We start from the raw sequence: 22242 nt of genomic DNA, 5'->3' as shown, positions 1-22242 counted from the left end.
ATAAAATTCAAGCAAGTCATGACTGGTGAATAGTGCAATTTTATGAGATAAGTACAATGACATCTCCGGATATAAATGTTAAACATCGGAATGAATCTATTCAAACCTTTACAGATTTAAAAGATTTAACAGCAAATACAGCAAGCTTTATGCACAGCGCTCAGGCGCCCCAGTCGTTATTAAGGACTACCTCATGGCAAGGTAGTGTGGAAGAAGATACAGTCATTGCTGTCCAAAAGATTGTTCAGAGTGTATTAATATATTGGTTATAATTAGTCCCGGATCAGCATTCTCCCTTAAATGTAGTTTGTCCCTTGGGAAGTACATGAGCATACATTGTTGTTAAAAATAGTCTTTACACGCTAGATGGTGTGATACTGTCCACAGATCAGTTCTACACTCAATTTTAAATCACCTCCAGCAGTTACCATCTGCTTTGGTTTATGTGTTGCGTTTGATAGCATTTTCCATTTCACCCTCTTTACATTATTAAACAATTATGATGAATTTACAGTCATACAAAAAGGAAGTATATTCATATATATTAACCTCTGCAAACAATTAACCTTTTTCCCTTAACTGTGAGCCAACTGTAAAAGGAATTTAACAACTGATTTAGATGTGAGCTTTTTTTTTTTTTTTTTTTGTAAATATGCAAAAAAAATGTAACAACAAAAAAATGTATATACTGGATTGCACTCTACTATTAGAAGTAGTAACATTTTTTGCTTCATCTCACAACTTCCTCTCCCAGTCAGTTCTGCAAGTTTTCCTCCATTGTGCAATGTCAGTTGATGTGACCCACATATTTTACAATAAACCATTCAGTACAGAGTTGCACACAACGTAACCATACAATATAACCTATATTACATTTTGCACACACTTGAAGTAGAAATATGTTCATTCAAATAAATTTAGTCCTTTTACAGTATATTAAAGATTCTTTAAGGCTTTTTGCATACACATTACAGCAGTCCAAGCCAGACAACACACCTCCAACAGTTTTCATAGAGTTGAAAAATAAAAGATGATATCATTGTAGCAAGCTTAGCAAACACTGCAGTTTAACAAGAGGCGATAGAAGAAAAACTAACGATTGTGCAGGACTTGTAGTTTAACAGAAAGGAGCGATCGTGTTTCATCACAAACTGCGAATTGTGCGAAATGTGAATTCTGACAACCTACATAAATCACAGGTGAGTGACTTCATTCCTACACAGGCACAAGGAAATGGAAGAACAGTTCATAGGCGGCGTGGTGCAGGGCTTGCTGCCTTTGTAGTCACCAAGAACACTGCTTATAGTAATGCTGGGCATTTTCTAGCAGCATCACTTATTCAGTATTACCAGGAGGAGGAGGATTAATAATACCTTTTAGTCAGTTAATCTGCCTAACTGGGAAAAATTGGCATATTGGAATAATTTAACAGTAGACCTACAACAATACAACTGCAGATGGGGAAGCCTCTTAAAGAGTCTTTCAGTTGGGAAACTGTAATTCCTGAAATGTAAATAAATAAATATGACAACCAATAGCATAACAAAAATATAGACGACCATCAAATAAGGAGACGAATAAAGCTATGGTATAGAAAGTATTACTTTGAGTAAGCACCTCTGTGCTAATGGGAGAATGCCAAATGTTGGCAGCAATTGTTAAGAAAAGAGAAAGGAAATAATAATGGGCTAGAAAGGCTAAAAAAAAGTGCCCTTGTGGATAAAACTCCACTCTCCCTCTGTTGGCCTGAGAAAAGTTCCTACAGTATGTTATGATGGCTGTGCCTCCGGCTCCGCTTGGTTATTATTCTCCACCACCTTGTTGTTTAGTGGTGGTGATGACTTGGAGACGTTCCGCAGCCCCAGCTGAGCCAGGTCCTCCTCTGTGTTGGGCAATGAGTTCATGGACTCGTGTACCGTTACCGTGTGCTCCTCCATCTGCCTCTGAAGGCTGTCCATCTCCTCCCTAACAACAAAAAAACTAGATTTAGCTGTAATCCCTACATGCAGAACACCAGTTTCATGCACTTGTGTATATCAGCAAAATGTTGCTATGTAAACTTGCATCATCCCTATTCAAATAAATGAATAATATAAATAAATGAATACATAAATATGATGGCAGGTAGCCTTTACCCCAGCTGCTTGGATGCTATATGATAGCTGAACACTTCAACAAAAGCATGTACATTGGTACTGTGTGTTAACTAGATAATTTATGGCACTCTTACTTGAGCTGTCGTAGACAGCTGTGCAGGTTGTTAAGAGGTTCCTTGTTGACAGAAGCTGCAGGTTTCAGCAACTCATCCAGTAGGGAGGCAGGCACTGGGCAATCTGGGATCTTCACCGGTGTCACCGGGTTGGATGGGTTCCCCTCGCCTTTCAGCTCCATGCGCTGCTGCTCAGTACAATTACACCAATATTACAGAGACGCAGTCAGTCATTTAATCTTTTGTCTTCGGCAGGCATTTATCATTTGGGATTTCAACATCGGTCCTTCAGTTACTTTAGAAGAAGGGTGTTAACTTTGGGAATATAGACCTTTTTCACAGCAACCACTGACATGAAATAGCAGGTAAACACAGGTGTTACTGTATTATTATTTAAGGATCTGTTCCATTTCAGTATACGAGAAGCTTTCCAGCAAGCCACCTGCACAACAGCAGGACCCTGGCTCTGTTAGGAAACGGAACAGAGCCTTTATTCTTTTTAATTAGTAACACCTGGGTTTACCCAGCCTCAAGAAGACATATCAAACTGCCTAGGAGACATTCATTTGTATTGGTCTGAGTTCTTGGATCACATCATCAACATCAGATATTGACCAATGTAAGTTTTTGAAGACTAACAGCAATGTACTGTAGCTGCTGATAAACCAATCAAAGCCTAGTCTCAATGTTCTATCAGAGGCCTTTCTATATTTCTGAAGAAAAACCAAACTACAAAAAAAAAAAAAAAAAAAAAAAAGAAAACAAAAAGGCCTTACCTTCCTCAGACGGTTTTGTTTGAGGTCCAGTTTGAGTTGCTGGTTTTGCAGCAGCAACGTCTTCATACTGTTCCTCAGCTCGCCCACCTTGGCCTGCAGCATGAACTTATCCTTCCTGGTGCTGGTCAGCTCCTCCTGCACTGACTCCAGCTCCACCTTGATGTTCTGATACACACACACACACACACACACACACACACACACACACACACACACACACACACACACACACACACACACACACACACACACACACACACACACACATACATACATACATACATACATACATACACACACACACACACACACACACACACACACACACATATACATGTCAGATATACAGATATCAAACAACAATCAGTGAAGCAGGGGAAAGCAGTCAACACAATCAATCAGTTGAATCAGGCTGAATGATATGGTAAAAAAAAAAAAATAAATAAAATAAATCATATAGTGATTAATTTTACAGATACCGTGATTGCATGATTTTAGTTAGAAATTTTGCATCACCTTAATTTTCAGAAAAAAACCTATTAAAATAATGATAATATGATTTTTCTTGGGGTCTGTACCAAACAAACATGTTACCTTACATCTGTAAAATACGGTTTATAGGCCAGGGCAGTTATGTAGCACCACAATGCTTTATTCACCACCACGTTTTATCAAACATTTCACCTTTATCAAAAATTGCAACTCCAATGATTGGGATATTGCACTTGGCCATATCGTAATTTCAATAATATTTTGATTAATTGCTCAGCCCTGATCCAAACTTAATGACTATAACAGGAGCACATTTAGCTTGGATGTGAAGAGTGTGTGTTATAATGTTGTACCACATGAGTGTGCTGATGAGTCTCATTCACTAATCTGAGAGCAGACAGAGAAGAGGGAGGCGGGGCATAAAAATGCTCATAGATGACAAAATAAGTCTTCAAGTTTGTTTTTGACTTTTAGGAAAAATTTAACCCCGTGTGTGGTGCTCACTCTGCCCTGCTTTCTTCTGCTGGAAACACAGCTTCATAACTTCTGCTTTTTGGGGCTATATAGTTGACTGTATGGAATATTTGCACATTGCACAGAAAAAACTTTTTCCCAATATTTTAGTGTAACAAAATGTGTCCAGAAAACAGTGTTCTAGATTTTGAATACTTTGAAATAGACTGTCAACAGCTACTACCTGGCAGAGGACCTGTGTGTGCAGTTGTGTGTATATTTTAAAACCAAGTTGATACTTGCCTGCAGAGCTGTCTGTAGGTTGTCCAGCTCCCTGTGGTTGCACTGCTCCAACAACTCTAACTGTTGCTTCTGGGCCTCAATCTCGTGCTGCCTCTGCTCCACCTCCCACTTCAGATCCTCCACCTGAGGAAGCAGTCACAGTGTCACGGCTGGCTTATGCTTCAGCATCGAACTTGTGTCGCCATAGCTACACACTAGTTGTCTACAGTGGGGAGAGTATTCATAGTTCTGCGCTGGTGAGTCTGCGTTTGTGAGTCTGAGATTTTTATTAGTGTAATTCTGTGTTAATGGAGCTTAGATGAGAATGGAGGCGACTGTGTTTTCATTCCATTCACAGTTCTTGTGGTCTTGTGTAACCTCATGCACGGTTGGAGGGTTGTATGTAAGCTACGGCAGCTTTTGTATGGTGGCATTCTAGTAACATATTAGCATCACAGAGGTTTGTTCTCCAGTAATAATAAAAGATACAAATAAACATCTCATATATAACTTTATATTACAACATACTGTTAACACAAATTGTCAGTGTTTTCCTCCAAAATTTTATTTTTGTATTTTATTCTGCGGAGGAAAAGCCAGTAAATTGTATTTGTCCATTTGCATGCAATAAAATCATTACTGGTTAAGAGCTGCACACAGACAACCAGTGTAGCATAAATTGATTTTTACAATAAATATGCAATCAAACAAGAGAAGTGGCCGACAATATTCCCAATATGTGATTTTTTTTTTTTAAATTAGTGTAATATCTTAGTCAAACCGGGGTTCAGAGTCCTACCTCTTGGTTAGTGAGGGGCTGCTTGGCCAGTTCTTCATCCAGTTGCTTCTGGAGGATCTGGAGCTGTGAGTGGGCCTCCGCCAGCTCCTCCTGGAACCGGGACACCTCCTGAGAGTGCTGCTCATCCTGAGCCCTGCAGGGGAGCAGCGGTAAGTGATAAATGATACAAGTAATGTGATCACTTTGCAAGCGCCTGCGAACACGATCTATTCATATTGCAACATACAGTTATTGGATAATCAGAGTGAGTTGTTGAAAAGTCATGGCTTAGACATACTGTAGTTTGAGGGCTTCACTCTGCAGGGCTTTGACCAGCTCCTCTTTGGCTTGCAGGTCTTTCTTGATCTCACAGAGCTCCAGCATGGCTGCCCTGTAGTGCCGCCTGTTATGGGCTGCCTCAGCCTTTGCTGCTGCCACCTAAACAGCACATTACCTCATTACACTGCTGAAGATGTAAGGTATACAACAGGCGCAAATATCAAATAATCAATAATTCAAAAAAAAAAAAAAAAAAAAAAAGCTATTGGACATGGATAAAGAAATGTATCAGTCAAATAACAGATTTCCAAATCTTATATTATCAAGAAGCTTGCCATTATGTCTTCTAATGGGCAAGTCATCCAATAATAACTACTCAAATATATTTAAACTAAATTAAAATAATACTCTGAATTCTCTTGAGGGCTAAAATAAATAAATACTTAATCTTTATTTTAGACTGAGGCTCCTACCTGTTCTTTGAGGTCCTTGACTTTAGCCTTCTCCTTTTCCAAGGCGAGCTGCAGAGTTTGTACAACCTGCTTCATCTGCTGGTCCTCCTCCTCTTTGCGTTTCAAGACAGCTTGAACCTGAAACAGAGAAGAATAAGGGAGAAATGTTCCATTGAAACAAGGTCGATATTTGCTTGACTGAATTTCTCACCTATACTTCAATTCAACCCTGCAGTTTTTTTTCCTCCAGGGTTTTGTTTCCTCACTGGATGTGAAGGTTTTGCTTGATATTCAGTACGCTGAATGCCAATACTATTTGGGCAATGTTTACCAATTATTTCAGTCTGTAACTTAAGTTTATAGATATTACAGTAGGGAAATGAGAGATGTTCCACAGCTATATAATTTGCTGTTGTTCATAATAGTATTGAAATGATCTTGGAAAAGATCAAATTATTTTTCCTGACTTTCCAAGCCTGAGTAGAGAACATGGTTAACACTTTACCACACAGGGAAAACTGAATAAATATAAGATTATAGGAAGTGAAAAGATTCTCACCTGCAAGTTGAGCTGGACAAGATCCGCCTCTCTCTTTGCTAAGGCAGTTTCCAAAATGTTGGCATGCTCCCGCAGAGCATTGTGGGACTGTCCTAGTCCGGTGAGTTTCCCTTTTTCATGCTCCAGCTCGAGTGCTAGCTTCTTGTTGGCATCCTCCAACTTCCGAATCCGCCTCTTGAAGCATCGTGACTCCTGGAGCTGTGGATAAAATTTTCATTAAAAAAAAAAAAAAATTATATTAAAAACGGAATGGAGTGATAACAAATGTAAATCTACAATTCAAACAGGGTTGTGATCAGCAACACAAAATTGCAAAAGAGCAAAACACTAACGGTCTCCAAACAGACGTGATTCACGTGAACAACAATTACGTGTCCAGATGCATGATATTCCATAAAAAAAAAACAAAAAAAAAACCACAATGACACTAACACAGAACCTTAAAAATAAATTTACCTCATCCTCTAGCTCCAGGACCTTCTCTTGGTACTCCTCCAGCTCGGTGGACGTCAGGGTGATCACCTCCTGCAGCTCCTTCTCCAGCATGGTTTTGCTGTGGCTCACAGCCTGCAGCTCAGTCTGCAGAGCCTCTATCTTCTCCTGGAGGACAGAGAAATATTTGCAGAATTATATAAATACTTAGAAATAAAAAAATACTTGAAAATAATTGAATTGCTGCTATGCTGTTGTACCTGTAGGGCCTGGTTGTTCCCCCCGTCTGACACCTGGGCCTTGAGTTTAACCAGCTCTGCCTCGGCTGTCTCCTTGTCAGTCAGGGCCTCCTGGAGCCTCCTGCTCAGGATGCCCACGGCGTTCTCGTAGGCCTTGTGTTTGGCCTTCATTTCCTTCTGCGCGCTGGTCAAATCCGACCCCAGCCGCTTCATGCGCACCTTCTGCTCTGAGATGGCTCTGTGCGAAGCAGATTACAATTAGTAGGCAGAATGAAAGTAACAAAAGATCCCTGTGAGGAAACCTTGTTGTTGCAGTATAGTGCACAGCAAAGACGTTCTTCTCACAAATTTAGCTAACAGGAGTGGATTTAACATAATGCAGCCAACAACCTAAAAACACATCAAGAACATATTGTCATAATAAAAACAAAGATGTTTTTTCAAACACAGAGACAAAGAATAAAGAATGAAAATGTGCACAATATGACAAAATATACCCAATAAAAGAAATATCCCACGTGAAATAATTAAGAAATCACAACTTCAACTGACATACTGACAATGTAACTAATGAGCAAATGTGATTTTGTTGAGCAAACATGCATGGAGTGCAAAATCTGTGCTGTATTAAGATTAAGAGGCCTGCAAAGGGCCATGCATATGTACAGAAATGTAAGTGTGCAGACATGTTGTAAAAAAAAAAAAAATCATATACAGAAATGTGTCCATAGATATGTACAGTTGTATTTATAAACCAGACTTCACAACAGGAGACTTCATCATCAGTGTGGTTTGGCCTGAGCAGTCGCTGTGGGAATGATTCTCGCTCCCATAAGTCTGTGGTGCACATGACTCACTTTTTGGCGTCTCCCTGCATTTGCTCCACCTGCTTCCTCAGTCCCTCGTTCTCCTCCGTCACAGCTGCTAGCTGGCTCTGGTCAAACTGTAGAGACTAGAGAGGAGTGCAAGCCAAATGTCCCACATTACAACAAGCCTCACACATTTGTCTGACTGCAAACTTAAACCCCAGATACTTGAGTCTCATCGGTTTCAGAGCTGGGGTTAGACTAATAACTATAAATCAGATAAATCAGCCTGTCATGGCGTCCACTGCTGATCTGGACGTTCCCACAACAGCTAGTGTTTATTGTTTAAAAAGATCCTGATTTAAAGTGTTACAGTAATACACCATCTGTGGCTGCTGATAGGTATGCAATGGGCAAATGATTCTGGACATTAGTTAACAACCACATAAAAGATTTTCATATAGGGCCTCGGGGTGTCATAGACTACATGCAGTTTCAGAGGTTTTTCCACCCTGCCACATATAAAATTCTAGTGCATGGAAGATGGTGCTGCTGAATCCCTGCAACTTTTGTGGCATAAAAAACAGTTAAATGTAAGATATTTAATATTGGCACAAAACAGTGGTTATGAGCCGCGTCATTCCAAGAATCAGTATAAGTGTCAGTATTGGCCTTTAAAAACTCACATCAGTTAAAACATTGATGCGTGTACGGCCACAGGGAATTTATGGTCATTTTCCTCATTTTCTGTGGTACCTCTGTGTGAAAATCTAAATCTGTGAAATGTGAAATATGTATGTGTAACTGTTTTTTTAATCAGTGTACTAGGGATTTTGGAACAACCTGCCTGATGTGCTTAGGCTATCAGAATCAGCATCAACTTTATATGACTGCTTTTTTACACTTATTTGAGTATGTCTTGATTTAACCCCTTCCTATCTTGTGGCATCCTCTTGTTTTTCCTATATTTCTTGCATTTGATTGTTAAAATACTAGCCAAAAAAAAAAAAGTATTCTTTTATAACTTAAGTACCTGTATCTGCGTCTCCAGCTGATCCCTCTCTTTCTGAACGGCCTGCAGATGGGCCTCCAGGCTGTTCATCTGCTCCTGCACCCTCACCACCTCCTGCTGCAGCCGTGTCTGCTCCAGCTCCGCCTTCTGCCTCTCGCCCTGGACGCCCAGCAGCTCCTCCTTCAGGTCCTTCACCTCCGCCACCAGCCGCTTTTTGGTGGACTTGAGCTCACTGATCAGCTGGTCTTTGGAGGTGGCGTCTCGGCGGTAGGCTTCAACCATCACCTGTGGAATCAATAACATGTTGTCTTGTGTTCTCTTGCTCCACTGAAGGAGTGTGGGCAGTCTCCTTGGCATTTGTCTTGATTGAGGCAGTAGGCTGACAGATACTTCACTGAGGGGAGGGGAAGAGAGGATTTTGGTGGGATTTTAATCCTACACCATAACATCTCTGAGCTTGACCGGGGTAGGTTATTCAATTTTTTGCAAGGCTATACCTTACAGGGTATTAGTTGGATGGACTGACAGTTCCACCACTGCCATGAAAATGGAAACAGCTGTGTGACTGATATTTTTTTTGTTTGTTTGAGTTGAAGGGAATGCAAATATTTGTATTAAAATCATTTGTTTGCTGTAAGGTGATGGCTGGGTTTAAAAGACTTCAAAGATGCCAAAGAAATAATGAACTCCTTTGGCCTCTGCCTCCTCCACCACTGTGAAAGTAATTTTGAAAATTTCTCCTCCTTGGCCAAATCAAACCATAGTAGCTGGCAGCTACTATATGTTTGACCAGATAGTTACCACAGAGATGACAGCTTGTGCCGCAGATGTCTTCTGATGCCTTGTTTGAGCATAGAAGCTTCAGTGTCGTCCGACACTTTTTGTAAGATGCCTGAAGACAAGTCTGACAAGTGACTGTAACAGCCTTAAGTTAGCACCAAATCGCGTTAGGCAGAAAGCCTATGCTACAATGCCCTCTATGGGGTTGAAACGTTTGGACATATTGTACTCCTGGCCACACCCAATCCGTGATGTGGCAGCAGGTATTTTAAACAGCTGTCAAAAGCAAAGTACAGTACCTGCAGAAAAGCAACATGCCTGACAGTTCTAACCCCTAGAGGGCAGTGCAGAAGACATTTTCTGATAATGTTGACTCACTCTTTAATGCTACTGAATGCCATTCAAGGTTCATATTTTTACACCTAACATTAAAATATATCTCCGGTACAGAAAGATGCTATCTTCTTATCTGTTTATAGTAATTACACTAATGCCTCACTAAGTGAATGCAGTAATAATTAACTGATGACAAAATGCTACAAGCAGCATTCTTAAAATTAACAGTGAACAGCTTGTTTTGCTTATATACCATCCACATCTATCTGGCTATTCCATTTTCAAGTATTTCTACAATCCAAGGTCCTTGACAGCTGTTTGACTTGAATAAACTTTCTGTGCGCTAAAGATTATTTCCATTTCCACCATTTCCATAGTTGCTGCAGCTTTGTGGGAGACACACAGCACTTTTCCACTGATGTGGGAAATGAGCCTTTGACTATCACCAGAGGCTCTTGAGGTAGTTGGATCTTCAAGGCATGTTAATGCATTTAGACCTGGATTTTATGCATTTGTCTAAACCTAATCTGATCATCACCCAGACTGCATGTGAATGCTGGCTGTAAAGTCTTCAAGTATTCAAGCATTCAAAAGAAAGAAAAATACAATGGACACTTCACTCTGTCATTCCGTCAATATCTTCCACCCTCGCCATGACAGGCTGTCAATGTAGCCAAGCAACTTCCACAATTGCTCAATCCACTGAGGCGTGTCAAGCTATGCTTTGGGCGTTCATTTGAGCTGACTGCCATCTGGCTCAACAATACATCCTCCACAAGCAGCATCAGCCTTCGCCAGCTGGGAGACTGCTAAGATGTGTTTTGTAATGTACGCACAATCTATTCCACTCTCTTGCCTCTCTAACTCGAACCAGCAAGAAGGGCTGGGCCACGACTGCATTAATCTGTAAAGTGCATGTCAGACAATATGACAAATTATAATTTTCCAGAATAACATCACTTTGTGTATTATTTCTAATGTTTTTATCTTGACTATGTTGTACATCATGCTGATGATAAAATGCCCCTGGAGATGATTAAAATAGCAGTCTATCAATTTAATGGTCAGAAAAAAACATAAACATGTTAAGCGTGGAAGACAGTGGTAAGAAGACACAGGTCTGAGTTATGACTTGATTGTTTTTAAACCTACAGAAACAATTGTGTCCCATTCTTCACAACTATTACTTAAAAGAACCAGAAATTGTCAAAATAACTCAGTTGTTTTCCATTTGTTCCAGACTAGCGTAGAAAGCCTGGCAAAGGACAGGCAGAAGACACATCACTTACCTTTTGTTGTTGGAACTGCTCCTTAAATTTCTGAGCTTGTTTCTTTAGAGTGCTGTTTTCCTGCTGTAGAGTTTCAATCTAAAATAAAGCAAAGATCGCAGTTACTACCTGCCTCCTAAACATCTTTATCAGTATAAATCTGATCGTGGGGAAGTAATGCGGAGGGTTCCCGGTTCGATCCCCAGCTCCAGAGTGTGTCGAAGTGTCCTTGAGCAAGATACTGAACCCCTCACCACCCCTGATGGACAGCTCGGCACCTTGCATGGTAGCCTCTGCCATCAGTGTGTGAATGGGTGAATGCAAACACTGTAAAGTGCTTTGAGTGCTCAGTAGACTAGAAAAGCACTACAGAAATGCAGTCCATTTACCATTTATTCAATGCTAAAGGAGTAAACCCATGGTCACCAGCCCTCCTCTGAGGGACAACATTTATTGGTGTAGAATTATATTTTAAGTTTTAAATTTAAATACAATCCATTGTTGGCACAGCTGACCAGAATGTCTAAAGGAACGCTGAAGGTGACAGAAATCCAATAAAAACAAAACCGCAAACATCTGATCTGTAATTGCAGCATCCTCCTTGAGGTAATTACTGTAACTTTGAAAATACTGTAATGGAGCAATAAGATCCATGACTAAGACGCTAGCAGCCGCTATTGTCAAAATAATGGCGGCTTAAATTGAATTCACTCTGACCACTGTCAAAATTAGTTTTCACCGCTATCTGACTTCCATAGCAGAGCCAGAGCTGGACTCACAGAGATATCTATAATTTGTACAACACTACATCCATCCCTCCTGCCACCTGCCTCCTACCTGAGAGGTTTTGATTTGGACTTCCTGTTTGAGCTGATCAAGGATGTCGGCCGCCACCAGCACGTCCTCACCCAGCCGCTCGGCACCCTCATCCAGCTGGCTCTTGTCGGCCCGGGCTGCCTGCAGTGCCACCTCCAGGACAATTTTCTCGTTTTGGAGGAACTGGATGTTGTCGTCCTTGGCGCTGCTCTCAGTTTGCAGCTCGGCCAGCTGGGCCTCCAGCTCCAGGTAGCGGGCCTCCAGCTGGTTGATGGACTGCTCTTTGGTGTGCAGGCTCTCCTGCGTGGTGGTCAACTGACGCATCAGCTCGAGATGTTCCTTCTGGAGGGACTCCAGCTGCACATCCTTCTGGGAGAGGGTCAACTTCACCTGGGGAAGGCAGAGAGAGGAAAGTAGTATGGAAGGTATGGTTGAAACAAATGAAACATACAGTTTGCAACATTTTGAGACAGTGCAAAACAGCATGAGAACTGGCTATGACATTTATCATCACTACCTGCTCTAGTTCCCTTTCCAGAGTGCTGGCTGTGTTGGCCAATTTCAATAAGCGCTCACGCTCTTCTTCAAACTCCTCCAGTTTGTGCTGCAGATCGTCCTCCACCATGGTCTTGGCATCCTGTATCTGCTGGTAAGCAGCCTCCTGCGTCAGCATGTCAGCCTACATGACACAGAGAAAAACTAACATGATGACCAACATTCCAGTTTCATTCCAAAATATAACATCCACCATTCTGAAAAGAAGTGACATCTTCTCATACATAGCACAAATTTCAACGTGTTGTTTTTGATATAAGTCCTTGGCATTCATATCTATAAAACACAGGATCCTCTTTGTTTTGGAGATGGACTGAATCATGACCTTCTGTTAAGTTTTTTTCCCTAAATATACAGTTTGAATATAACATCTGTAACATGTTAATGAAGTGATTTCATAGAATATACCTCAATGCTCTGCAGCTGAACAGCAATACGCTCCTTCTCTTTGATGGAGCGGTGCTGGGTCTCAGTGAGTTGGTGTGACAATGTCACGTTCTCCAGCTTCAGATGTTCCAGAACGCCAATCTGCGTCATCTGCCCAGCCTGGGAAAAAAACAAACAAACAAACAAAAAAACATGTCAGCTCTGTAGCATGTCATATCTGTCACAAGTCAACTCTGGTATCTGTCAATTTCCAAGCCCCAGTGTGGCAATACCTGTCTCAGCAACATCCTTACCTGCATGTTGGCCATTTCGCCCTGCAGCCGTACTCTTGCCTCCTGGGCCAGTGCGAGCTGCTGCTGGTACCACTGTCTGACCTGCTGGAGCGAGTCAATCTCTGCCTGGGAGGTCTTCAGTCGGCTCTGCAGGGTGCTGCGCTCTAACTGGACCTGCTGAAGCTGGCTGTGAAGACCACCCATCTGCTGACGTAACTCCTGGACTGCATGGGCATGACATCAAAACATGTCATACACACAGTCCAATCTCAAGTCACAGTAACAACATGGGGAGCATTTGTAAAAACGTGACCATCAAAGCCCAGCCCAGCACCAAACTGGGTAGGTTAAGGCAAACTCTGTGTAGGACTGGGTTGATAAGATTTTATCGTTGTCAATACCTTAACAATTCCCTCCTATTGAGTAGATTGCTTAATGATCCCCTTAATCAAATGGGGCAAGCTTTTCAGAGAGTGATGAGAATAGACGGAGCCTCATGATGTAGATGTGCAACATGTGCATCCATAAATCTGCTTATGATTAATATGATTATTACTTTAAACATGCAATTTCTTTGAATTTCCTTTTCCTGACACATCTGTTATCCAATACATAACTTGATATTTGGTGTTTTGTTCCATATTGATCGAAATGCTCATACATTGGAAATATGTGCAGCTGCTAGGTCTCCAACACTCACCAGTATTTTCCTTGGAGGTGACTGTCTTTTGCATCTCTTCCACCTTGCCCATCAGCCTGCTGTACTGCTCCTCGGCAACCTGCAGGTCATTGCCGAGGGAAGCCAGGCTGGCGTTCTTGCTCTCCAGGCTGCCCTGAAGCTCCACCATGGCCTTCTCTAGCTGACTGCAGTTCTGCCGCAGGGAGCCAACCTCCGTGGTGAGGGCACTCTGCTTCTCCTGGCTCGCCCGAGCCTGTTCCATCTGAGCCTGCAGTTGGGCGTTTACTGTGGCCAACTGAGCCTGTAGCTCTGTCTTCTCCTTGAGCGCCTGGAGGGTAATATGGTCTGATCAGCACTAATATTTGATTATGCAAAATTTCCATATAGAATTAATATTTGCTGTCACTTGTAAATTAACAACCACTTGAGTAGTTTGGAATATTTTATTCAGACGACTTCTGGGTGCCGTGATGCATGTTCAAACCTTGCATTTATTTCTATGTCATATTTAAAAATAAATAAAATGATTTAATGTTACCAAGCACTGAGGGCATGTTAGTGAGCTATAATGCTCATATGAGTGCACCTCTGATGTGGCATTTAGTGTTGGTCAACAGCTGGTGTTTCTTCAAGTCACACTGCCAACACTGGCATGCACAATATACATAATCTAATGCTATAGCACTAAATTTCATGTCAATGGGATTATCAAGAGAGTGCCTCCCATCACAGACATATCCCCTCCCCTCAATACCCTCAACTGTTTACCCTTAATTCAGTATATTTATAATTTGTCCAGTCCAGTTACAATATGCTAATGGAACAACTGACACTTTTGTCTTGAGACAATTTGTGCAGCGGTTGAGAAACCAAATTGTATTGGTAAACAGTAAACAACTAACAACAAAACAAACAGTAGACATCCTCTGAGCCCAGTTAAAAAATTCAACTTGTTTGAGCTTTCTAGTACTTTTTGATTCCACAGTGCACTACCAGTGGATATCATTTTTGACAGCCTGCTTTAAGTAGGTCTAATGTACATGGTGTGTATGGAGGCGTGTCCTCTGCATAAGAAACAGAGCTATAATTACAGAAAACAGTGTATTTCTTCACCTGACTGGCTTCAGATGACAAGGCCTCCAGCTGGCCCTCCAGTCTCATTTTCTCCTTCAACACCTGGAGCATTTCATCATGGCCCATCACTGAGCTCTCCAAAGAAACACTGGAAGAAATGTAATGTGGATCATTTTATTGTGCGGAAATAAGACTAACATTGATTTGGGTTTCAGTTGATGTGTGATGACAACAAGGTGGCACTGTTTGTTTCTTCTTGATCTACTCAATCAATCCCTCGAATTAATGTCATAATAATTGTTCCCTGTTTGACATTGACAAGTACCTGCTGGAGAAACTGTCTCTGCGGCTGCGAGGCTCCACTGCACCCTCCCTCTCCTGCTCGAGCTCCAGCAGGTGCTGCTCCTCACTGGCTGCCTGCAGTACCTCCTGCAGGGAGGGGAACTGACCCATGGCTTCGGGGGCAATCTCCCTTCCCTCCACTGTGTACGGTCCCTGCTGCCTGTCCACTGCTGCGGAAAGCATACCGTAGGTCCCCCTTGTGGACACGCTGCTGTAAGAGGAACTGTCACTGTCGTTGCCATCGTTTCCTGGTCTCATTCCTGATTCACTGCCGTCGATCTCTGAGACATTATCTCCGACCTGGAGAGAAGCACCTTCAGCCTCACTGGAGCTGATCTCGGACATCAAGCTGACCTCGGACAGAGTGGACACCGAGCTGATGGTGGACTGGACAGAGGCCACGGTGCTGTCTGCTGTCCTTAATCCTCCTCCTCCACCATCATTTTCAGGAGCCTTATAGTCAGCAAGGGAGTGGATCTTGCTGGTGCGGGGGGGGTCTTGACTTCCGCTCCTTGGAAAGGGGAATGCCAAGGCTACCCAATTTGGGCCCTCGAGGGACACTTGTCCTCAGGAATGAATACTCCTTGGTCATGGCAACTGTACTGGCCCGGGGCAGAGCCTCAGGGTGTAGCATGAGTTCTGGATCCAGAGTGCTTGACGGCCTGCTCTTTGGGGCAGTGCGGTGAGACTAGAAATGGAGGAAAAGAAAAGATCAGTGCTGCTGTTACAAAATTCTAGGTGTCCTGACCCAGGTTGCTCCAATCAATACATCTAAGTTAGCACAGTATCACTCTGACCACCTGAAGGGCCTCCTCCAGGTTGGGATATTAAGTGTGCCCTCACTTCCCCAATAAAAAAATAAAAAAATAAATAAGTGTGGTGTGCCAACAATGAAATCAATGAACAATGAAACTTGCCTGGAATACAAATTTGGACTTTGTGGAAAGACAAAAACTTGACAACAACTGAAAGGCAAGTTACCTTCAAGGTTGTTTAATGCTTTCCTTCTGTGTTTGATTTTCTACAAAAGAAAGTATGTGAATGTCATACTGTTTAGCAACCACAAACAGTTGAAAACCCAGTGAATGGAATAACAGATAGGATAGGATAACAACGACTGCCATGTGAGAAACTGGCAAAGGTGACTGGGGCAATGATGACGACTAGAAAGGAATTTGATCCATCAGAAGGATGCAGATATCCTCTAACAAGCTCAGCAAGCCAAGCCTCCAAATGATTCATTTTGAAAGAGCTGACCATGACATATTGGCAAGGAGAAGTAAACAAAGGCAATGAACTGGAAAAGGAAACTGAGACCCTTTTCAACATAGCAACACAAATAATTATGTGATGTTTACGCCAACTTCAATGCAATGGGTGTGCGTGCGAAGGATTCAACTAGTTTGGCTGGCAAGCCCATGCAAACTGTGAAGTTTGAAATAAATGCAGTGCTTTGTACAAAAGGACACGTTTCAGCAAATATGTCCTTCTGTCTGCAAGAACTGAAAACTGATGACAGAAATTACTTCTGGCAAAGAAGAAGATTTTTACTTCTCTCACTCCATCATGATTCTCAGTTCACATTTTTAATTGTCTTTTATACTTTAACATGCCTCTGTTGTCTTGACTACCATTCCATTACTTAAGGGGCTGTTACTCTCGGTGGGAATAAACTGGATGAAGTCAAAGGCTATGAGTAGAAAAGGACCAATTAATCAGTCAACCGATTAATCAGGCATATTTCCAGTAAGTGCAGTAAGATTTTATTTTTCTTAAGTTTTGCATAAGTTTCTTTTGTTGTTTACAATGTTTGTTTGTTTTTTGATTACCTGTGTGGATTTTTTTTTTTTTTACTTACAATAAGTGCACTGCAGACACAGTGCAGATCTACTTATGCAGAGACAATAACTTTCGTGTTAAACAAAACCTCATTTCAGTTCAACAATTTTGTGTCTCATTTGTTAGTACTGAATTGAATTTTATCAGATGCAAAAAAACAAAAAACAAAATGATATTGGCATTACATATATTGGCCAATGGCCGCCCTGCTCTCTAAATATCGGAATCAGAAATTAAAAAAAAAAAAAAAAAAAAAAAAAAAAAAGATCAACCACTAGTTATCAGCAATTTTTACTTTGTTGAAACTGGTTGAAAGATAAAATTGTGAAATCACAGTTTAAGAACTTAAGAGAAACCGATGCCTCAGCTGATACAGCTGCTTCAAACAAAGCATGAGCCTCAGGATTCTCCTCAACAGCAACGGCACCCACTCACCCTCTCTTTGTGTCTCTGCACTCTGTACTGTTTGAGCTGCTCCTCCAGACGCCGACGAGCCTCCAGGCGAATCTTCTCCTCATTCTCCATTTCCAGTTTTGGCTCCTGGTTGGCTACAGGGACAGTATGATGGGACAAAAACAGGAATGTTCCCTCCTATTCCATATTGCACAGCACATTTTCATCCGTTTTGAACAGTTCTGAACACTGTCATACAAGGCCCGTTTTTTGGAGGGACTGTTAAAAAAGGTGAATCCCAGCATTGAGCTTTACTTTGACAGGCATGGCCAAAGTGCAAATGCTTGTATGACACTGTTACATAGTGTTATACATAGTGATTAACAACTGCATGCAACCCCGTCCTCAAATAGCCATAACAAGAAGGCTAAGTCATCTTATAAGCAGTCCCTTATGTTAATCCAATGGCAGTAAGCAACTTTTATTGACAGGTCACAGGTCACAGGAGCCAGTTAAGTTCCAAAATCACCTGCCACTTTCTGCTCTAAAACAAGTATAGATTTAGAGCAGAAAAGAGCCTAAAAACAATTAGCCTACTGGTTACAAGAAAATATGGCTGGTAGAGTAAATCAAATTACCAGCCACATCAAAATTCTAGCAGCATTTCGCTGGCACCAATTTGTGATACTAGTTAGGTCCTTTGACAGTTCTTGTGATAAAGGGAGTGCCAGATAAGGGTCTGCTTTTGCTTGGTTAGTATGCACACACAATAAAAATCCTTGGCCATGACTGCAACTAGCTGTGAACCCAGGTGTCAATATGGCAAGACTCCTTGACTGCAGTTAAGACATCCAACAGATGTACAATGGATTAGTCTTGAATGTGTACCATCAAACAAGAAACAATGACATCCATCATATGATACCACACATTACCATAGGAGTCATCACCACATAAATGCACCATATTGTTAACCAAAGCTCCCGGCAACAAGCTTGAAAACAACACATTTCATGATTGGGAACAAGGCAACTATGCCTGACAAAATACCACCAAAACATGACATAACAAAGGGATTAGTTCCAAAAACACAGCCACTAGTCAAACTACTGTTCCAAATGAAGCGCCCACACCAAGACCTAATCAAGCAATTTAATGCCTAAAAGAGAGCAAAAAGAAGAAGCAGACTGAAACAACTTAATCAAACTCCATTGAATCCATCTATTCAACAGAGAATGCACAGGCAAGGGTGTTCAAAAAAGGAAGTATACATCAGCCACTGAAGCAATAAATTCCATAGCAAAAGGAGGTTGAGATACAGAGGAGGGTTACGGGGGGGCACTCACTGCACACAGGTTTATGCTTACACAATTCAGTCTCCTGCATAGGAATACTTAGTCTGAGTGACTGCAATGCTTCACCCTTGTGAACCGTGACCTCAGCACTAGCTCCCTCAGACTTCTCTAGCATCATGGGTGGGAAAGCAGCCACACCTGGAGGGTGCTCTTGGGTCTGGGTGTTGACAGGGGAGCTGGTGCTCTGGGGAGGCTCTGACGGAGGCAGGGGACCGTTCAGATGGGAGTCCCCAGCAGCGCCTGAGCCCTCTGCCACTCTGTCTCCATTTGGCACCGCATCTGCATTGACAGGACCTGTTGGGAGAGGCAGAAGAGAAGCCCATGGGAATGTGTCAGCTTGGCTGGTTTGGAAGAATTTCACTGAATTTGTCTTTCACCACACAATAAAAAGGGATTGTGATTAGAGTTGGAGCTCAACAACCTTTTAAATTTAGTCCCAGTTCCAAATTGCCTGAGTAACCATTATTGATAAGCCATTAATGATACCTCCAATCAATCACTGAGAATGGTTAACAGCTGTGCAATAGCATCAGCTGAAAAACGCCAGTGAAGTTTGCCATGTTCCTGTAGCACACACTATGTTTTGTAGCACAGCTCTGTGGCAGCTTCTTCAAAAAATTTCTGCTTTCAAATACTATCAGAAATATTGTCATTACGAGCATAGTGTTCATGAGAAACCCAATAAGGTAGTAATTACACATATGAAAGTCAAAACTGGCACGACATCTGAGATGCCAAGACAGGCATTCCGACATTTTAACTTTTAGATGACATGCCCTGCAGCTTTTAGCCAACACACGTATTAAAACATCACTTACAAAAGAGATACATTTTCTTCCCTCTTCATTCAGCTGCTGCTTTTAAATCCTCATGTCATGATATCCAGCCACCAACATTTGAGTTAAGGAAGCAAGGCTCCGTGAGCATGACTGCACACTGTTGTCAAACTCTTGACAAACTGGCCCAGCAACTTTACAAAGCTTTTCTCTAGGAACCGGAAAAGGTAGTTGGTGACAGTTCTGCAGCCATGTGGCCTTTTAGCGGCAAGGGCTCTTGTATCCAAGAGTGCAATTACCAGGCTTAGTTTACAATGTAAATATATTCAATTGTAAATAACAAAGGCAATGAAGGCGAGACAATAGTATGAGGAGGTTCTATAGTGATACAGTTTTAGCATAAGAATGAAGATGCACCTAAAAATACATTTCATGCTAACCTAGAACAGAAAGGGGACCACATGTGCAACTCTGGAAGAGGTTTGTTCAATCATAGCCGTTCCATTTCCACAGAGCCCTGATTTTTTCTCTAAGGTTTTCCTGCTAACGTTAAGCCCAACTCACATTCTGATGAAGATAAGTTATACAAGTTCAGCCATTCAACACATCAGTCTAAAACAGCCAGTAGCAGGGAGCAGTATACAGCCTCAGGCCTACTAGTGACTACAAAACAGGTCATGCATGGCAAAATACTTGTGTTATTAGACAGAAATAATAGGCCTAAGAGGGCAAAAGGCCTCTGCAAAAGCAGCTCTGTTTATTCACAGATGAAAGGGCAGATTTGGAAACCTTAACAAAGAATAGGGCAATTCATATGCATTCTGCTGGGCTGTTTTGAATTAGGTGTAAAATGAAATTATTTCTGAGACAAAGTATGTGATTTGATTGTGATGATGTCATATCTATAGAGTAAGCAGTAAGAGTCAACACTCACCATTATGAACGCCCCCTGCTGCACCCTTGGTTTTCTCCTGTCCTTGTTGCTTCAGCGACTGTGCTTCACTGTCCACAGCATCAGCTTCAGTCTCTTTGGATTTTATAACTTCGTCTTGTTGATGAGCCGTGCTTTCCATCTGAATCGCTTCTGCTGCTGTAATATCCATTTCCATTACGAAACTGAACAGACACTGTATTGCTAGTGCCCCTTTGTAAACAATGTCTCAAACCATCTTCCGAAGAGCCAGGCCAGTTCTTAGAGGCTGTAGGGTGTCCAGGCACACTTCCAAAGACTGCAGTAAACAGAAAGCATCAATTTGGGAGCTATTAACATTAGGGCAAACCTTCCATCTGCACAATATCATTTGGTTTACATACCTATCAATGGTAGATGAAAAAGCAAGGAGCACTGAGAGCCACACACACAGCACTAACACTTGTGTGTATTTGCAGAACAAGATGCATTCACTTGGTTATGGTAAGCCAGTAACCAAGCCAAGACTGGAGACCACGTTAAGCCTGTCTTAACATTACATAACAACACATCTCACTTTAATTAACTTAAACATAAGCTACAAGGAAGCGCTGGGCAGGCGGGCTTGGCTGTTAAATGGATTGTATCCTGTCAAATATAAACTAGCCCCGATTTATCCGCCCTGTCTCATGAATAGAGACTGGAAAGCCAAATTGCATTCAAAAATCAAAGGGGCGTGTATTATCCCTATGGGCAATGTCCAATTCTTTTCAGATTTTCAAATAACTTTACGTGACAGTTTTCATGCCTGAGCGGAACGTATTGGGGCCACCAAAAACGTCTGACACGGTGTGTGTGTGTGTGTGTGTGTGTGTGTGTGTGTGTGTGTGTGTGGAGAGAGCTATGTGACACGACCGCTCCAGCTTCCGAGTTAGCCTGTTGGCTCGTGCTAGCCAGTCACCTGCTAATACCACTTATCTGACAGTAATGACTGCGCTCCCTCGCCTGGTAACGAGCTAGCTATGCAGCGTTAGCTCCCTGACTAGCCACTTTTCAGAATGGTTGCAAATTCCCGAGCTGAATTCAACAGTTCAGAGGACAAAGAGATCAAAGGCGGTCGTGTGTAAGAGGGACAGTAACATATTGTGATACTGGTATTATTTCTGGTTAGTCCATAGTTTATTTTCCCGGCCGATGACTACGTTAGGCGATTCAGTGGGAGGTCGGGGTAGCGTTAACTAAACATGGTCACGACGCTAGCTCGCGAGCTAATTAGCTGTGTTTACGACGGAACCTGTCAAAGCTAACCGTGCTAACTAACTAGCTAGCTGGGATCTTCGAGACCCAACACCGACACAAAGGGGTGTTTTCTCGAGTATTTTCAAAAAACAAGCTATAATCTTTTATTGTGTATTTACGTCACAGTCCCTACATGCAAAGCATAACATGACAACATCTGCAAAGTGAGAAAAAGGAGAATAAACGCTAACCTTATCGAGCGTTTCGCCTTCTACTACGTGGCTGTTTGGTTTCCGTCCCTTAATGTTTCCGACTAGAAACAGAGAAGGACAACCGATATTTTTTTATATATCCGGAAGAACAGCGTTTAGATACAACTCTTCTGCGTATCCTTACACAACATTCTTACTTTCATTTCAAAAATACTTTCTATTAAACATCTGAAATTTCTC

The 22242-nt window shown here is 41.9% G+C and overlaps 1 protein-coding gene across 1 annotated transcript; it reads right to left on the bottom strand.

The window, feature by feature from the left end:
* Nucleotides 1–23: 23 nt before the first annotated feature.
* On the bottom strand, nt 24–22126 carry golga3 (golgin A3). Its single transcript, XM_030059975.1, is given in 25 exon segments — nt 24–1965; nt 2231–2397; nt 2986–3150; nt 4234–4356; nt 5012–5144; nt 5289–5428; nt 5743–5859; nt 6281–6478; nt 6737–6880; nt 6973–7189; nt 7809–7903; nt 8791–9054; nt 11175–11252; nt 11991–12359; nt 12487–12648; nt 12933–13070; nt 13205–13407; nt 13884–14190; nt 14976–15084; nt 15262–15776; nt 15778–15966; nt 17553–17665; nt 18878–19159; nt 20576–20870; nt 22042–22126. Coding segments are annotated over 24 exon segments (4599 nt in total). The 5' UTR covers nt 20751–20870; nt 22042–22126; the 3' UTR covers nt 24–1769.
* Nucleotides 22127–22242: the final 116 nt, after the last annotated feature.

Source organism: Myripristis murdjan, chromosome 9 (assembly GCF_902150065.1).
Source record: "Myripristis murdjan chromosome 9, fMyrMur1.1, whole genome shotgun sequence".
Lineage (NCBI taxonomy): Eukaryota > Metazoa > Chordata > Actinopteri > Holocentriformes > Holocentridae > Myripristis > Myripristis murdjan.
This window is presented reverse-complemented; position numbering and strand designations above follow the sequence as displayed.